The sequence below is a fragment of the Chelonia mydas genome, chromosome 2 (genome assembly GCF_015237465.2).
Source record: "Chelonia mydas isolate rCheMyd1 chromosome 2, rCheMyd1.pri.v2, whole genome shotgun sequence".
Classification (NCBI taxonomy): domain Eukaryota; kingdom Metazoa; phylum Chordata; order Testudines; family Cheloniidae; genus Chelonia; species Chelonia mydas.
The window spans coordinates 172,433,931-172,450,131 of record NC_057850.1 but is presented as its reverse complement, the minus strand read 5'-3'; the positions used below and the strand labels follow the sequence as shown (position 1 = coordinate 172,450,131).

At 40.5% G+C, this 16,201-nt stretch overlaps 1 protein-coding gene across 6 annotated transcripts in view; it reads right to left on the bottom strand.

The window, feature by feature from the left end:
- VPS41 (VPS41 subunit of HOPS complex) overlaps nucleotides 1–16,201 on the bottom strand; it is a 166,885-nt gene that overhangs the window by 93,039 nt on the left and 57,645 nt on the right. For all 6 annotated transcript variants that reach the window (XM_027821210.3, XM_037890023.2, XM_043540565.1 and 3 more), the window contains 3 exons: nucleotides 15,221–15,295; nucleotides 7,912–7,974; nucleotides 7,030–7,095 (listed from right to left, as the gene is read on the bottom strand). In XM_027821210.3, the coding sequence (XP_027677011.1) occupies nucleotides 7,030–7,095; nucleotides 7,912–7,974; nucleotides 15,221–15,295 (204 nt within the window). The remainder of the gene's footprint in view (nucleotides 1–7,029; nucleotides 7,096–7,911; nucleotides 7,975–15,220; nucleotides 15,296–16,201) is intronic.

Sequence of the window (16,201 nt, the reverse complement as noted above, 5' to 3'; positions counted from 1 at the left end):
CAATAAAACGCATGTTTAAGTGCTTTCTAGACTAGGGGCCGCAAACGCTACTAAAATAGTGGATAGTGGGATAGACCAATGCAAGCAAAATATTCAAGGAAAAAAACAAACAAAATAATTACATATTTGTTCAATAACTGTTGTTCTTCAAGATATGTTGCATATGTCCATTCTACTTCAGGTGTGTGTATGCCAGAGGACCCAAAGCCAGAGATCTTTTTCTCATAGCAGTATCCATCAGGCGCTGCATGCACCCTGTGCACATTTGTGTTGCTAGCTGAGGGTATAAAGAGATGGAGCCACCTTGACCCCACCCTCCATTTCCTTCACACCCAAAACCTGTATTTTTTGAGACTCCAGTATAGAGGGGAAGAGAGTGGGTCATGGAGGGGTCATGCAACATCTCGAAGCACAACCGTTATCGAACAGTTATGTAACTTTTTTCTTCTTTGAGTGCTTGCACATGTCCATTCCACATCAGGTGACTCACAAGCAGTTCCACATGGAGGAAGATATCAGAGTCTACATAAACAAGAACCACTCTCCTAAATCTAGCATCATCCCTTGAGGCCTGGGACAGAACATAATGAGTGGTGAAGGTATGAACAAAGAAACAAGTCACAATGTCACTAAGGAGTATGTGACCTAAGAAAGCAGTCAAGGCTGCTTGTGCTCTCATAGAGTGTGCTAAAACTCTTTGAGGCGGTAGAACCTTAGCCAGATAACACAGATGGATATAGGCGAGCCTCCACACAGCGATCGGTTGTCCCTTCATCCTGTCAGCAAAGGAGACAAATGATTGTGGACACACTTGAAACTGCTTAATCCTGACCTGTTAAAAGGCTAATGCCCTCTGGACATTCAAAGTATGGCATTTTTACTCCTCTTTATAAGAGTGAGGTTTCAGGGGAAAAAAAGGTTAGTAACTATATAGGCTGATTTGGATGAAAAGTCAAACTCTACTTTAGTGAGAAATGTAGGGTGTGGACACAAACTAACTGTATTTTTATTTTTAAAAATCATATATGCAACCAAAGCTGGAAGTTCTGCTGCTCCTGGCCAAAATAATAGCCACTGGGAATGCCACGTTCTTTGAGACATGAAAAATGGTGCAAGTATCTACAAGCTTAAAAAAGGGGGCCCTATTAAAACTCCAGTACCAAATTTAGATCCTGGGACGGTATGGTCTTTTATAGGAAGGAAGAGCCTGTCCAATCCTTCTAAGAATCTAACAGTCATAGGGCTGGAAAAAACAGACCTTCCTTCTATAGGAGGATGAAATGCTGAGAAAGCTGCCAGATTAACTTTCAGGGAACTGGCAGATTTCTTTTTTCCTTCAGGTGAAGCAGGTAAATCAGAATACACTGTATGGGAGCCTGTGAAGGAGAGTTACTTTTCTATTGAGACCACAGAGAACCTCCTCCATTTTCTAAGCTAAGCATTCATGCTAGTTAAGAGAACATTCTAAACTTCAAGGAAACAGCTTTCTGGGGAGTTAGCCATTGAGCAACCAAGAGTCAGCTGTATTCTGGACTCCACTTTAGCATCATCTAGCAATTTGTCCATAAATTTCAAGATGGAAGCCCAGTTAGAGTAGTCAAAGTGAGCCAACAAAGCTTGATGGTTTGCAATTTTAAACTGCAATCCTGATGAAGAATACATCTTTCTCCCAAACAAATCCAATTTCTTTGCATCTTTGTATTTGGGAGCAGATATAGGTCATCCCCATTTCACCTTTTCATTCACAGCAGTCATTACCAGAGGCCCTCAGATTGGGTGCAAATAAAAACACTCATGATTCTGGGAAGGAAACGGATATCTTTTCTCAGTCCTTTCAGCAGTGGGCATCAGAGAGGAGGAAGTTTGCCAAAGGTTTTTGTAAGGCTCCAAGATGACCTTCTAATAGGTTAAGCCACTGTAGCAGGTCCTGCAGTATGCAAAATATCCACTAACTTGTGTGAATTATCCTGAACTTGTTTCACCTGTAAACCCAGGGAGGTGGCTACCCTACTTAAAGTTCCTGGTATGTCTTATAATCATGAGGAATTGGGGAGGATGATTCAGAGATGACGACCTCATGCAGGGAAGCTAAGGAAGTGTTGAGCTTCCTTAATCTGCATTAATCTGTTCTGCTGACCACTGAACCTCTGTACCAGAAGGGGCAGGCACAGGAGGAATAAGGTTCCTTGCTTGCGGAGTACCAGGAAACATACCAGGTGCCTTGACAGTGACTTTGACTTAGAAGTGCAGCTGCTAGGAGATGAGGATTTAAGGAAAGGATTCCAAAAGGGCCACTGTTGTACCTCATATGATACCAGAGCCCAGCCTTGAGACATCGTCTCCCTGAACCTGCTTCTATGACAAATGACTGTGCTGAGAACTTGACTTGTGCAAGGATGAATGGGGAGAAGCATAAAACCTTCTGTAATGAATGTAAGATGCCATCTTTGACTTTAAGTAGTAAACAGTCTGAAGGCCAAGGTGGTGTGGCTCTGGGGAGAGTAGCAGAAGACCAGGACCTGGTCTGACAGGAAATAGATGGTATTGCAGGAAGCACTGGTGGCTTTGCTGTTGAAGGTACCAAATGTCCGCCCTGTTGCACTGAAAAGCATCTGGTCCCCAAAAACACCAACAAGTGCCCAGTTTATAACAGCGCTGAGTGAATAGGTGCAGAGGATGATCCTGGTACCAGGGCTCAGGTAGCAGGAATTGTTGGTCCCTGAACCTCATCCCGCATTAGTGGTGAGTCCATAAATGATAGGCAACGGAAGCCCCTGACCGCCGCAAATGTCTCAGGCATCTTTGGTACAGAGAACTTTAGATGCATCATAGATGACATTGATGCCACAGGACAGTGGTTCTCAACCAGGGGTCCAAGGCCCATGGTGGGCGGGGGGGACGCAAGCAGGTTTCAGGGGGTCTGCCAAAATAAACCAGAGAGCGGGGCTGGTGGTAGATTCACTGGGGCCTAGAGCTGAAGCCCAAGCCCCACTGCCCTGGGCTGAAGCTGAAGCTTGAACAACTTAGCTTTGCGGGCCACCTGTGGCTTGGAGCCCCAGGCAATTGCCCTGCTTGCTATTCCCTAATGCCAGCCATGACTTTTAATCTACTGGATATGCAGAAAAAGAGTTGTTGTGGACCAGGCGGGCCGTGGAGTTTTTATAGCATGTTGGGGGGTGGGGGGGGGGGGGTCTCAGAAAGAAAAAGGCTGAGAACCCCTGCCACAGGAGGTCCCAGCAATGGAGTCAGTCTCCACAGTATCTCATGTAGCAGTGGAGTGAATGATTCTACATCATAGACAATGAATGCGGTACCAGGGAGCACCTATCTGGAGTTGGCTTAGCTCTAAACTTGGTATCCATCTTCTTGTCTGATTCTGTCAGAGGCTTAGCATTCAAAGAAGAGGGCCTCTTCTGGTTAGAAGAGGTTGAAGCGTTCAACTTCTGCTGCTGCTTGTGCAATAACAGAGACAGAGAATCGTATCTTCTCAACAACACCGAGATGTCACCAAACCTGGTGGTATGCTCAGAGATGGAGTAAAGTCTGAACCCCTGTGTACCAACACCTAGGTGCCAAGGATGGGCACCAACCTGCCTTCATTAGGATGTGTTAGTCAAATGTCCCTCCACTTCTTAGTCCTTAACCCTCCTACAGATAGGGCACTTATGCCTCACAGGTCCTTCTCCAGACACTTAAAACAGCGGGAGTGAGGATCACTGACAGGTACAGATTTGTTACATTCAGAACAGAGCTTAAAACCCGGGGTCTTAGGCATGCCCCAGTTCAAGCTTAAAGCTCAAACAAAATGAAACAAAAATGTTCCTAAAATGAGTACCAATACAACAATAAAATCTAGAAACATTTTATCTAAAGGCAAAACGGGAAAGAGTACAACAAGGACACATGCTCCAACTACCGTCCGCAGATAGTGAGAAGGAACTGAGAGTGTTCAGGACAATTCACTCGTTTATGCCCTTGGCTAGCAGCATGACCATACACAGGGCACACGCTCAGCCCCACCGATACGATTATGGGAAAAATATCTGGCTTCGGCGCACTGGCTTGCAGACACCTTAAATAGGTGCAAGCATTCAAATGGTAAACAGCCTTCACTCTTTCTGAAATGACTATATGAATAATCAGGCTTGGCAGAATTGGATTTTTATGGTTTTATAATTTATAATATTAGGCATTTTTGGATTTTTTTATCAATTTAAATTTTCACAGCTGTGCAATATTATGGGTTGTAAGAATTCTTTTCTATTTTTCTATTTTCATCTATTTAAATTTTCACAGTTGAGGGAAATGATGAACGGGTAGTCAGTCAATGGGTAGCGGTCAGACAATAATTATTTAATGACAGCAGACACTGAGATTCAAAAAGTTAAAACTTTATAACCATTAACACACAAATTGTCCGAATTAGATGTTAAAATATACAAAATACATGGCCTGAAATCAAAATCTAATAGGGTCTCGAGCATCATTTTTCTTACTTTGCCTACCTGTAAATTTCAATTCTCTATGGAAATATTTTCATTGTGTGTGTGTATGGTGAAAACAACATTTATCCACATTTACTGATAGAAACCTAATCCTTTCAAGACTATGTATAATGCAACTAGAAGAGAATGAAAAAAGTGGGAGTACTCTATGTAGAGTCCTTCTTCAATAGCTGGATCTCTGCTCAAATGATCAGTAGTGAAACAGTTAAAAATGTTAGCATATAAACTATTATTAGGTACCAGAGTTAAAATCCTGCAGGGATGGATGGGGGCATTTCATGATTTTCAAAGCTATTATTTCAAGATGCAACTCAGACAGGTAACACCGCAGTTGGTCATATTAAAATGGTTTTCTTCACATCTGAAAGGCGAGATTTGGAGGGTGGGGGTAAATGAAAGGGTAGTCCCATTAGTTTCAGCAGAACCTAATAGTGTTGGTATTGCATGCCATCTCCGCTCTAACCCAATTGTGTAGGGGCCTGTCTGTTCAGATCTCATTACAGATCTGGGTATGATTTTGCCAAGACTAAGTGCCGAATGTGACTGCATTTTTTGTACTGGGCCACAATCTTAAGTTTAATTACAGGGTTTTAAAAAAATAAATATTCTAATAGAATAAAATTACAACTTTCTAGGTTTTTTTTTATTATTATAATGTTAAATATCATACGCTAAGATATCAGTTAAAGTTTTCCTGAAGAGGAAAGTTTTTTCTCAGCAAAAAATGAATAGGAAGAGTGGGGAAATGGGCAGGCATTAGGAATCAGTATACCATCTCCCAGAGGGCAGAATATAAAACAGCCTGTCAAGTAATCAAAGATAACCAAAGAGATGTGTTAAATCCCTGATGTTTTTTTCCGTTCAGCATCAGATGAATCCAAGTTATTTTACCACCTGACAGAGCTTCCTGATTTGATGAATTCTTAGTTTCTCTCTCCACATCACCATTACCACCACTCAAAGGCTTGACAACTTCGTTGCCGGGAGAGACATCCATTGATGTGCATTATCTAAAGCAGTGGTTTCTAAATGGTGGGTTGTGACCAGTGGATCACATGAAGGTTCTAGATGGTTTGTGGGCCCAGTGTAGAGGGGAGGCCCGGGAGGGCAGGGGGAAGAGAGGGTTGGAGACCAAGCCCACCTCACACACTGACCATGCTGGGCTGGGCCTGGCTCCGGCTCTCCGCTCTGGGCGTTGTGACAGGGAACACAGGGTTGCAGCACCATTCACTTGAACTTGGCTGGAAGGGCATCCATGCCAAACCTGCAGTGACACTATGACCCTATGCGCTAAGTTGCAATTCCCTGAGTGGGAAGCCAGGCCCAGCCCTGTGGAACACGAGCTGCCATTGCACGCTAAGTGCTGAGGGGGCTCATTCTCCAAGCCCTCCACACCACCAACCTTCACTCTGCACCAACCTGGGATTAAGGTTGCATTGCTAGGGTAGAGGGTGCTGTTTGGAAATCACTATTCTAAAGTGCAATGCCAGCTCTGGTGAGCCAGCTAAAGCTGGCTTAACCATTCACATCATAGCTATTTTATTTATTTTAAATAATGACTAGTAGTAATACATTGTACTGCGGATGGAAAAGAGGTTATTAGTAGCACTGGAATTGCTGTGTCACCTGGCAAAGCAGATACAGTTCATTCGGTTTGATGAATCTAAAACTGTCAATGTTCATTTTTTTAATTCAAAAGAAAGGGTCACAATAAACGGCTACATGAATGTAACTAATATCACCACATGTTGCACTGTTAATATTTTTTTTCCTGTTTTACCCTAAGATGTACACTGAATGATATAGGGTCAATTCTGGAATTTATGGACAATGATGTTGGGAGTCAAAATTACATTATTTGGTAGGTGAGGAATGAAACATCTTAGTATTAACTTTAGAAAGACCAAATTGCCTGGAACCAAGGGCTACAAGAGACAAAAAGTCAATCCTTGACACACAAAGTTTACCACTAAGGGGCCTAAATTCTCTCTCACAAGTGATTACGTACTCCATTAAAGCACAAAAATGAAAACCCAAGACTGACTTAAAGGACAAATGTACTATGATCCAGGAAAGGGACAGAGCCAGAAAATAATATATACCACAGAAGATAACACTATGAGCCAAATTCATTTTTCATGTGAAAGGGTTGGAGGTATAAAGAGAAATTGGTCCATGAAGTCCAGTTATTCTCATCAACATTTTGTCAGAACACAAAACTATTTTTATTATTATTTCTCTTAGTCCTGGCTTTTAAATAATTAAAATGTCCTTCACATTTAAAAAAGTGCTAATTTTTCCCTCCAAGACTTAATCTTATGTATTTTTTTTTTGTTTTTCTGAAAGAATGGATAAAGAGAAGGAAAAAATAGCTTCTCTCTTCTAGGTTTTCAACTAGATACATTTAGTAAGTGGGGTTTTTTTAATATATTTATATTTATTCATTTTAACAGAGGCATCCATAAATGTAAGAGGAAGGGAAGACAAGATGTAAAAAGTCATCTATAATATTGAGATAGCTTACCTTTTTTCCTCCCGTTACAAACTGTTTGCAATGGGATCTTACAAACTGAGGGTGGACAGCAACAATCTGTGTTTAAAGGGGGAGAAAAAGTATAATGGTTGAAGTATTTGTTTATTTGTTAAATTGCAACACTGATGCTGTATCAACTGTCACACTATGCAACCTTTACCCATTATGGATTGTTACAGCTGTACCTCTTTTACTAGGTATAGAGATGAAAAATGGGTCTTTCTGCATTAAGATGGCTTGGTAGCTCCCAAGAGGCCAAAACTCAGTATTGTTGGAAAAATGTTATCACGGTTCTCTTCCATAAAAGAAAATCATACACCAAAAGAACTGCCCTCTTTCCCGCCAAGAAAAAGCCACCTGGCTCTTCACACAACCCTACTATTGCTATTCTCTGACGACAGCCAATTGGTCTACGATAAGAGGGGCATAACTGATGGTGTCCCAATGATGATCCCTCTGTAGTAAGGGAAAACAATCACCCACCACTTGATTCCAGGATAGATTTAAGATTCTAATCCATTCAAAAATACTGACCTAGAACTTATCAGAACCATCAAAATTTATAATCACAGATCTACAAAGAGAGGAATAGGCTAAGACAGGAAACAACTGAAACCTTACAATTTCCTCCTCATGCTTTGCTTTTTGTATTTTAAAAACATCAATAATACTCTAGACTGTACAAAATCTAGATCAGCTTTTCCCCAACCTAACCAGCTCAAAAGCTTTTGGACTGGGATAGATGACTATTTTCTAGAGATTTAAATAACATTAAGGCAAAGAACTAGTATTTTTTAGCAACAGAATCAGTGTAACCCTTATTTTATTAAAAGCAACAATAATGTACTTGTTAAGGATTAAATAAGTACTTACTTTGATAGGACAGTCAAATGTTTCATGAAATTCTTCTCCTGAATACAATCCAAATACCTGCACCTAAAGAGACAGTTAAAATCAAATCACATAATAATCACTCTGAAACGCTGGGAGGTGAATGAAAATGCTAATCCCTAACATGCTTATTAAAACAATGCAGTACACTTAACAATTCAGGGTTATCTGAAACTTCCTTGGATTCCATTAAGGTATCTTATGAAACTAAACAGTACCAGAGTGCTTCTTTGCAATTAGGTTTTACAAGCACCACAAGAAATAAGAGTTCTTTTTGCTTTAGGCTGATCACTTCTGTTAAAACAGATACTAATCTAATAGATATGAAAAGCATTCACATATTCTTAATAAAACTCAATGGAACATATATTAAAAGCTTTTCTTTTCTGAAAAGCTAAGTGCCTTTAAAAAAAAAAGGTTAATACAATTCAGCTTCAGAGATGCTTCTTAGAATCCTTCAAGTCTTAAAAATCTCCTCTGGACTATAAAGCAAAACTAGCATGAAATCTAAGGCCTAGTGTACAATATAGAGTTAGGTTGACATAAGGCAACTTATGTCAACCTAACTCTGTAAGCGTCTACACGACAACGTTCCTCCCACCGACGTAAGTTGCCCACTACACCGACCTAATAACTCCACCTCTGCAAGAGGCATAGCGCTTAGGTCAATGTCGTTCGGTCAACACAACGTCCATGTAAACACTGCATTGCTTATATTGACTGCTGCGGCCTTTAACAGCCCGAGCTGTCAGCCCTGCCACCCTGGGCAGCCCGGCTCCGGAGGTCATCCCAGGGCGACAGGGCTGACAGGCCCAGCACTCCAGGGTGGCAGGGCTCCAGCAGACTGCTTGGGCTGTCAGCCCACACAATGCCCCCCTTAAGTTGGTGCAAGCGCTCCTGCTGAGGACGCGCACTGAACATGAACAGCTGATTTAATTACTGTGGTGGTTGTAGGTCAACCAAACTTAAGTCAACCTAATTGTGTAGTTTAGACATGTCCTAGCCACCACAATTTTCATGGTCTTTCCTAAAAGCATCCGGCAGCACTCTGCTTTTTCTCCTTACACTTAGGAATTCCTTCTGTGAAAAGTTACCTCTCCTCTTCTAGTGTGCTGAAGTAACTGTTGATAAATGCTATTTAATAGTCACCACTGCAGTTGCAACTATATACAATAAATGTTCTCCTTCAATCAGAGCCAAGCACACTAAATACAGCGGCAACAAACAAAACTACATTCATAACAGTAAAGATGTTTGATAGGTTTTAAAAACAGAAAAATGTTTTCTTCTCTTTAAATAGATGAGAATAATCAAAGCCATGAATGCAACATAAATGATTTTTTTAATGAAGAAAAAACAAAACAGCAAGATAAAAGATTTATCTAAATAATTGTGTCAATGACCATGTGAATGAAAGTGAAAAATATTCCTGGAGAAATGTGGATAAAGACAACACAAAATGGAATGAATGGAAAATGAAAACATTTCAAAAACATTATCTTAAGTCCGTGTAAGTGGTACTATCCCGGCCTCTCTAGAGAAAGAGAAGAAAGGTGCATGTGTACTTGGGGATGCTTATTTGTTAGTCGCTAAGGTGCCACAAGTACTCCTTTTCTTTTTGCGGGTAAAGACTAACACGGCTGCTACTCTGAAACCTGTATTTAGTCTCTGTAGAGTTGGGGGCCAGAAGCTGTAACGGACTCTCCTCTGTGCTTCTAGCAAGCATTATACACACTTGAGAGACCCATACATTTCAAGTGGAGGGATGAAGGAGATGCTCAGGACACATATGCCAACAGTAGAATGAGCCTCTGAGCTCTCCAGTAAAAATATATTTATCACTCTGTTCAAGAGATGCTCTTCTGGACCATGGCATTTTCTTATACACTGTTCGGGCTAATTAACTTAGTCCAAGTTTATTTAGCTCAGGATGTGGTTATCTTGCAAACAGGGAGCAAACAACAGCAATATTTAACAATCACTGTGTAGGCAAACGAGCAGCAACAGCGTACATACAGACCTGGACATCAGACCCTAGTTTTCCAAGACACATAACCCTATCAGCAGATTTTATTCTGCATTTTCAAGGAAATGGACTCAATTCTCTCACTGGCTTTTTCCAATTCCGTCTTTTATGACTGTCATTGCCCCTTAGGAATCTTTCAGAAAAAAGTAATAGGATTTTTAGAATAAAGCTGGACAGCCACCAGTGACGGGCCAAAGGAACTTCAGTTCAGTATGTCCCCAGGAAGATCTACTCATGCTACGAGACAACACTAAGAGCTAGAGGTGTGATTCCCTCGCTCCCGTACATACACTTGAGCTAGCTCTCATCAAGATAGCATGAATATAAAAAACAGCACAGCTGCGATAGTACAGTCAGCAGCAGCAGAGGCAAGGCTGAGCCATGCAGAGAACATATCCACCGATTTCAGGGGAGGTTGTACTTGGCACAGTTCAGCCGTGCCTGCGCTCTTCTACCCGTGCTACTGCGGCTATGCTGCTATTTATTCGTGCACTAGCTCAATGAGAGCTAGCGTAAGCACATGTACACGAGCAGGGGAATTATACCTCCGGCTTGTAGTGCAGACATAGCCTCAGATATTACAGTGATAAGGTCCCTAGAGAGTACCTGGAAATAGAGCATGAGAGTACACATAGCGCTCAATACATTGGGTCTGAGTATCAGTTCCATTGCGAACTGAACCTCAGCTATATTGTATTTGTGCACCCATATGCAGTCAACTGTGCTTTAAATAACTGCAAGACGGGTTGAAAACAGTGCCATATGAACCAGTAGCTGGTTGAGGAGCTAAGCAGACCTTGATTTAATTGTACGTTTAAGAGACTAAGTGAACTAATGGCATCTCATCCTCTCCCTACCCAAATTATCTCCTGTTTCCTCAGCAGAGTTGCCAAGTCAGTGCATTACTCATTACTGCATATGCAGTCTATAATAACAACCAGCCTTAAAGAGTGTGTCACATATTAACTGGGGCCAAGCTACTGCTCCAGAGGCTTGGACATTATTTGGAGACAGTGAGAAGCACCACAAGTCTGTGATGGTGGAAGTCAGCCAGTGAACTGTACAGACCAGTGGTGCTCAAACTTTTCCTGTTACGCTCCCCCTCACCAATAATGGAATCTGTCCACGACCCCAATCCATTACTGCACAGCCAAGGCTTCCTCAGCAGAGGAGCCTGGACTGAAGGCATAGCTGGGGGACGGAGAGGGAATGAGGGCAGAGCTGGCCTGGGGGTGGAGCAGAGGGCAGAGTGGAGCTGCGGCTAGGGCCGGAGCTGGGATGGGGGCAGAGCGGGGCTGTGGCTTGGCACAGAGCAGGACTGGGTGGTGCTCCCTCCCGCCCCCTGTGGGGGCTGCCCTGGGCCCCGCTGCGCACCCCTCCCTCCCCCGAACATTCTTCTGTGCCCCTGAGGGGATATGCCCCACAGTTTGGGGACCACTGGTAGAGACGACTGGGTGATATTCAAACTGAGACTGACTCTACAGCTACAATAATCTTTGGGGATGGAGGTTATTTTGGGCGGGGGGTATCTTTGGTCAATTGGCATAGCGTTCAGATTCAACAGAGTAAACAAAATAATCAGATGCAGGCAGAGGAAGGGAAGGAGACCAAGGAGAAGGGAGGAAAAATAAGAGGTTAAAACATGAGAATCTCCTATCCATCTGAAAAATCATCCTATATATTTATTAAAAAAAAAAAAAAAAAACAACCCACACACCAGCATGCTTCTAAAATGAATTAAAACTGAATAACCAAAATTAACATCAGCAGTAGCTGCTAGAATTATAACAGCTCCAATAAATATGTAGCACTGTGCTGCCCATGCACACAGTGATACATTTTTCAACATTTATATTCTTTCAGAATTTGGAAGTAAAATGGATCCAGTAAATTAAAGGGAAAATAACCCCACATTATAAAACGTGTATTATATTTACTCATGGGACACCACAGATCAGTTTATTACTCCTTAATGTCTTTTATTCTACAAAGAGAAAGTGATTCTTTTCAAATGACAAAGCTATATTGGATTTATCCAGTTCTACCTTCTATCTCCACTCAGTTTATCACATTTTTAGGTAGTCTAAAAGGCATCCCACAATGGGAGGCCATTATGTTTCACAGATCCTCTGTATCTGATTTTATAGACACACAGTATCTCTGTATTTGATTTTAGACTCACTTTCTGGGCCTTAAGTATCCCTTATACTTAAATGGGTAAAAAGGACTGGATTGACAACCCAGTGCTTCCAGATGTAATTGTTCGTTAGTTTATGTATGGGTTTCAAGTCTGAGACTCTAGCTCTAGAATGCTCACTGATACCAGGTCAGGTGGGCCTGGAAATATTTCATTGCTCTCCCCTGACTTCTATGACTAACTCAGGGCCAGTGCCCATGCCCTTCCTCAGTCACAAAGGTTGGCCCAATGCCAGGTTGAGGGTGGGAGAAATAAGGAAGGAAAAATGGTGAAGAAAAATAAAGTGTGTCATTTAGAGGAATACATAAGCGACAAAGCAGCTCATCTCAAAATCTTCCTTCAGAAAATGAATCGTACTCCTCTATTCTGTGCAGATTGACGCCTCTCTGGAGAAAACACATTCTTCACCTTATGCAAAGATCTTTACCGGGGACTGCCTATAAGACTATACCTGTTCATTAATTCATAAAGAATACCTGAGGCACTGTAGATGGTTCAAAATCTATAGAGATTCCATAGCTGGTTCAAAATCCACAGAAATTGTTCTTTGTTGCATTCTCTTTTATAACTGAAGCTGATTCAACAGAATCAAACTTTTTGGTAAATATGTTTGTTGATTTTATCATCTGCATATATGTTTTTGTACCTACGCAATTAGCAATCGGGAGAAGATGGAGCTCTATAAACGCTTTCGAGCCAGGTCTCCTATAAAGTTTGGTGCTATGGGAAACTAGCTGAAGCTTGGCTGACTCAGGAAACTAAGACTCAGGAAAACTAAAATGAATTTCCAGTTCTGCTACAGACTTCCAATGTGTCCTTAGGCAAGTCACTTTATCTCTCTGTGCCTCAGTTCCCCATATGTAAAATAAAGAAAACAATGATAATAATGTGATAATAAAGTGCATAGGAGCCCCAGCTATGGACCGGGCTTCCATTATGACAAGCATTGTACAAACAAGTAACAAAAAGAAACTCCTGGCCTCAAAGAGCTAACTATCGAAGTAAAAGACAAGGCGGACACACCTTTGTCTGTTTTGTCTACTTACCTACGATCCTGTAAACAACTGCATATGTGCTTAATTTTGCACAATGATAGCAGTCCCATTGAAGTCAATGGGACGACTCTCAGTGCGTAAAGTTAAGCATGTGCCTAAGCCTTTGCAGGATCAGGAACTTAGATAGCAAAGCCTTCTGAGGAGGAACTATTTTTTGCTACATGTATGGCCCCTAACTTTGGTTGAAGATTCTAAAACCTACTGTCATAAAAATAAAATAATAATAATAGTGGTAGTCGTATTTTCCATACTGCCTCACTGCTGAGGGACAAGAGTAGTGTTAAGTAAAATGGTGAGAAAGAGGCAAAGCAAGTTGAATAGATGGTCTGTGGTTTGATTTATTTTTTTTCCTATGCACATTGCTCCATATTTCAACACTTAACTAGAAACGTGCCAGAAGCAGAACTGGATTGTGAGACAGAGGCTTATACTGTCTTTTATGTGTTGCATAATTGTATCTGCCAATGACCATTTGGAATCACAGGACCAAAAGCTTGACCTAGATTCCTGGTTAAAATATAATTCATTTTCCAAAGTAATAAACATTTTCTAAATAAAGCCTTGTGTTACAATACACATTAGAAAATAATTGTTTACCCAATATTCAGACTACAGTATGTGCATGTCTGCAGATTCCTAAAATTTAATTTATAAGTATTGAAATTAATTTAGTGAATCACATTTGTATGATTTGAGGCCGCATTCTGTTATATTCTTATTTCAACTCTAATTTACAGCCATATCACAGGAGTCCTTACAAATGGGTATTATTTTTTCTTTTCAAAAACATTCAAACCCAACAATACTAGCGCAAATATAGGATTACCCTTAAACAATTACTGACCCTTCCATTATCTTGCTTAGATTACATCACCCTTCCTGAGTTTCTCACAGGCTGTAAAATTCCACAGCCCTTTTTGATAGGCACTAGTATCCCAATTACTGGGTCAAGATACTAACATCAAGATATCTTTGAGAAACACTAGGCTTGGATATATAAGCTGGTTCCATGCATGAGAAGCAAAACTCATTTTTTTTTTTAAGTAAATAGAAATTAAATGGATTTGTTTCCTCTTTTTCCTATCACAAGAGCCAACATTAGTTTTAATTTACTGATCCTTAATGGATCAGTGGATTAGGATCACCAAACCCCACCAAATTAGATTAGGGAAAACCATGTTATACTCAGCAAGTGAGATAGATATTAAGAACTGATTTTTAATGCACTGTGTCTACTAGCAGTATTATTTTCAAGAAGTTTAAATACACCATGTGCATTAGAATTTTATCCCTGCAAACCAACATTAGAAGAGACTACCACTGACTTAAAAAACAAAAAAGACATTCTAATAAGTGGAAAATCAATCACTAAAACCACTAAATGTCATAGCTCAACATTTCAGGGAAGCAATGATAATTGTTAGTTATACACTGTACGAATGATATATGTCCACAGTCTAGGAAGTAGGTGCCAGTTTTTTAGGACTGTACATATATTGATTTTGCATTTATTTAATGTGGCCATTGTAAGACACTTTATTCTTCTGATAAACTGTGATTGCTTATCAAAAGATTCTATAATTCAAGAGAAACATTCATAACGTGTGAAAATGAAAACTAGCAGCCCACCGAAATCATGCCACAAAATCCAATTTTGTGGATTTATAGCAGAAAGGCATTAAACTACTGTCTTGCAGGAGCAGCAGACTAGTCACTGAAGTATAACTGGCACAGCAGTAATGATTAAGGTGACATGTCCTCCTGCAACAGCTGTTAATCAGCTTAATACCAGTTACATTATTGACATTCTTGTAATTACTTTTCCTAAGGCACGTTCGTGCAAAATATATTTGACTTTAATTATGAGTATTCATAGGTGAGCCCAATTCCGGAAATGGAAGATCAAATGACTTCTAACACAGGTATTTACTGCACAGATATCATGTGGATCTAAAGTTTAGTATACAAACACTGCCTGGTGCCTCTTTAAATATGTAAGTGGTTTAGTAGTACCTTGCCATCTTCCGAGCAGATGCCCATATGTTCTCCACTTTCATCCAGGCTGATCTGATTTATCTTCACTGGGCTCTATAAAAAAAATATGTAAACTTTGAGGAAAAAGTTGCATCAATGGTCAAATACCTTGCTTTCCCCTGCGCCCCCGCAAGAATTTAAGCAATAAAATCTCTCCAGTGTTTTAGCTACATGAGTTCAAGAAACATAAAAAAGAAGGTCTTTCTACCCCAGTGCTAAAATACATTTTTGTTTCTAGCCTTGTGCCTAACCCAGAAACTTGACATTTTTCCTTATTACCTACTGCAGGGACTTGAGATATATGTAAAATGAGATACCTGTACAACTCATAGTTCTGAACCTGTAGAACATACTCATTATGAGTCTCTCTTGGCATCGAGCACATTTTTAAAGAACATGTTGAAGAATGTTACATCGTAAGAATTTTCAGTTGTTCCAGTTTGGTCCATGGTGATAATAGCAATTATTTTCTCCCTAGAAATCTCTGTTTTAACTTTTTTCGGTTTTACCTTTCACGCTATCTTAGAAGAAGGTATTTAAGCAAAACAACACAAACTACATCACCTAAACCTTGTCATTACTAAATAATTTTGGAAGAGGCCTTCACGATTAAGTCATGGTGATGTTATTATCTTCACCATTCATTTATGATAGAACAAAATGGTTATCTGCAGCCCATGAGATTACACAGCACCACTTTGCAAGTAATTTAACAGAAGCATCTGCCCTTCCCTTCAGAAGTACTTGTTAAACATCATTTGAGTACAAATATTTAACCCCATACATATGCTCCAGAGTATTTCAATCCAACAAATAAGAGCACATCTGACTATACTCAAGTATTTAAAACTTGCTTGTGAACTATGCCAATCACAATCCCATGTACTGCCAAAGTTACAAATAAAATAAATGTCTCATTTCTGCTCGTGTCGCCTGAGGATCTTCACCTACCATTTTCAA